Source organism: Corvus brachyrhynchos, unplaced genomic scaffold (genome assembly GCF_000691975.1).
Source record: "Corvus brachyrhynchos isolate BGI_N302 unplaced genomic scaffold, ASM69197v1 scaffold442, whole genome shotgun sequence".
Lineage (NCBI taxonomy): Eukaryota > Metazoa > Chordata > Aves > Passeriformes > Corvidae > Corvus > Corvus brachyrhynchos.
Window position 1 is genome coordinate 224,193 of NW_008236443.1, and position 2,060 is coordinate 226,252.

General features: G+C 65.8%; 1 protein-coding gene across 1 annotated transcript in view; it reads left to right on the top strand.

Annotated features, from left to right (window-relative positions):
* The first annotated feature begins 340 nt into the window (after positions 1 to 340).
* AHNAK (AHNAK nucleoprotein) overlaps positions 341 to 2,060 on the top strand; it is a 19,579-nt gene continuing 17,859 nt past the window's right edge. Inside the window, 4 exon segments of the mRNA XM_017747267.1 lie at positions 341 to 462; positions 891 to 1,044; positions 1,453 to 1,640; positions 1,772 to 2,055. Coding sequence (XP_017602756.1) covers positions 891 to 1,044; positions 1,453 to 1,640; positions 1,772 to 2,055 — 626 coding nt within the window. The 5' untranslated portion in view covers positions 341 to 462.

Here is a 2,060-nt window from a genome sequence, read left to right on the forward strand (position 1 = left end):
CCCCCGCCACTGTCACCTTCTCTGCAGCAGGGACACGCTGGTGGCTCGTGGCCACCCCTGAGGTCACCAGGACCCTCCGTGCTGTCCTCCCAGGGGTCCCCTCCCAGTTTTTGGGGTGGTTTTGGGGCAGGGAAAGGACAAAAAAAACCCCCCCAGAATTCCCTAAAAACAGTGAAATCCCCTCAAAACACCAGGAACTGATCGAGGCGGGGTTCAGGTGGCTCAGGTGACAAGGGACAGGTGACATCCCCACGCTGCCCCACCCTTCCCGATCCCCCCTGCTCTGGAATTCCCACATGTCCCCGGTGTCCCCCCGATGTCCCGTGGGTGTCCCCGGTGTCCCACGGTGTCCCCCGCTGTCCCCTCCAGGCCGGGGAGGTGACGCCGGAGTCGCCGCGAGGTTCCCGAGCGAGGGCCGAGGATTCCTGGGGCTGATCCGGCCGGGACTGGGACCCCACAGAGGTCAGTGGGGCCGGTCCGGCTCCTCCTGACCCCTCTCCGGACCCCAGACCCCGTGTCTGGCCACACCCATGACCCCAAACCCTGTGTCCGACCACTCCCCTGCCCCCAGACCCAGCATCCACCCCTCCCCTTGACCCCCGTGTCCAGCCCCTCTTCGGACCCCAGACCCTGTGTCCACCCCCTCCCCTGACCCCAAACCCAGCGTCCAGTCCTGCCCTGACCCCAAACCCTGCATCCACCCCCTCTTCTTGACCCCCAGCCCCCATGCCCACCCTCCGACCCACTGTCCACCTCCAGCCCCCGTGTCCAGCCCCCGTGTCCTCCCCCTGACCCCGTGTCCAGTCCTGTGACCATCCCCAGCTGCTGTGTCTGTCCCCTGCCCCTGTGTCCAGCCCCTGCCCTGCCCCGCTGACCGTGTCCTGGTGCAGATGGAGCGGGAGGAGGAGACGCGGGAGATCCTCCTGCCCAACTGGCAGGGCAGCGGCTCCCACGGCATCACCATCGACCAGACCGATGACGGCGTCTTCGTCCGGCGCATCCAGCAGAACTCTCCGGCCGCCCGCATGGGCGTGGTCAAGGAAGGTGGGGACAGTCGGGGGCTTTGGGGACACCTGGGACATCCTGGTGGCTCTTGGGGCATTTATTCTTCCACCCCCGTGGGTGGCCGCCCCATGGTTCAAGTCCCACCCAAACCTGAGGGTTTTAGGGTTAAAACTGGAGTTTTGGGGACCTTCAGGACATCTTGGTGGCGCCTCAGGAGCTTCTGCCTCTGTCCCCATGGGCAGTGACCCCCCAGGTGCTCTTCCCTGAGGGTTTTGGGGGGAAAAACAAGAGTTTTGGAGCATTTTCATCCATCCTGGTGGCACTTTGGGTGTTTCCTCCTCCCTCCTTGTGGACGATGACCCCATGGTCACACGCGATGGGGACAGGGTGTCCTGGTGTCCCCCCCGAAATCCCTGACCTGGCCGTCCCCTGTCCCTGTCCCCGCAGGGGATCAGATCGTCAGCGCCACCGTCTACTTCGACAACCTGCAGTCGGGGGAGGTGGCGCAGCTGCTGCAGACCATGGGCCACCACACGGTGGGACTGCGGCTGCAGCGCCGCGGGGACCGGTCACCCCTGCCCGGACAGCCCTGCAGACACGAGACCTTCGTGCCCGGCAGCCCCGAGGTCATGCTGGTGAGTGGTGGTGACAGGGGGAGGAAGAGGAGGATGGGGATGAGGGGGAAGGATGAGCATGAGGAGGATGGGGATGGGGATGGGGAGGAAGCAGCCTCCCGGTGCTCATGGCGGACATCTCCCATCCCCAGAGCGGCGATGACGAGGAGTACCAGCGCATCTACACCACCAAAATCAAGCCCCGGCTGAGGTCCGAGGAGGGGCCGGACACCGAGGCTGGGGGGATGCAGAGCCGGACCATCACGGTCACCCGCAAGGTCACCGCCTACACCGTGGACGTCACCCGGCATGACGGCGACCTCGACGTCCTCGGTGGTGGCCCCGATTTCAACGTCCGGATCCCGACACCAGAGCTCGGGCTGACGTCTGGTGCCGACGCCAGGAAAAGCCCGAGTGGGACTGGGGGGCTTCACCTGCAGG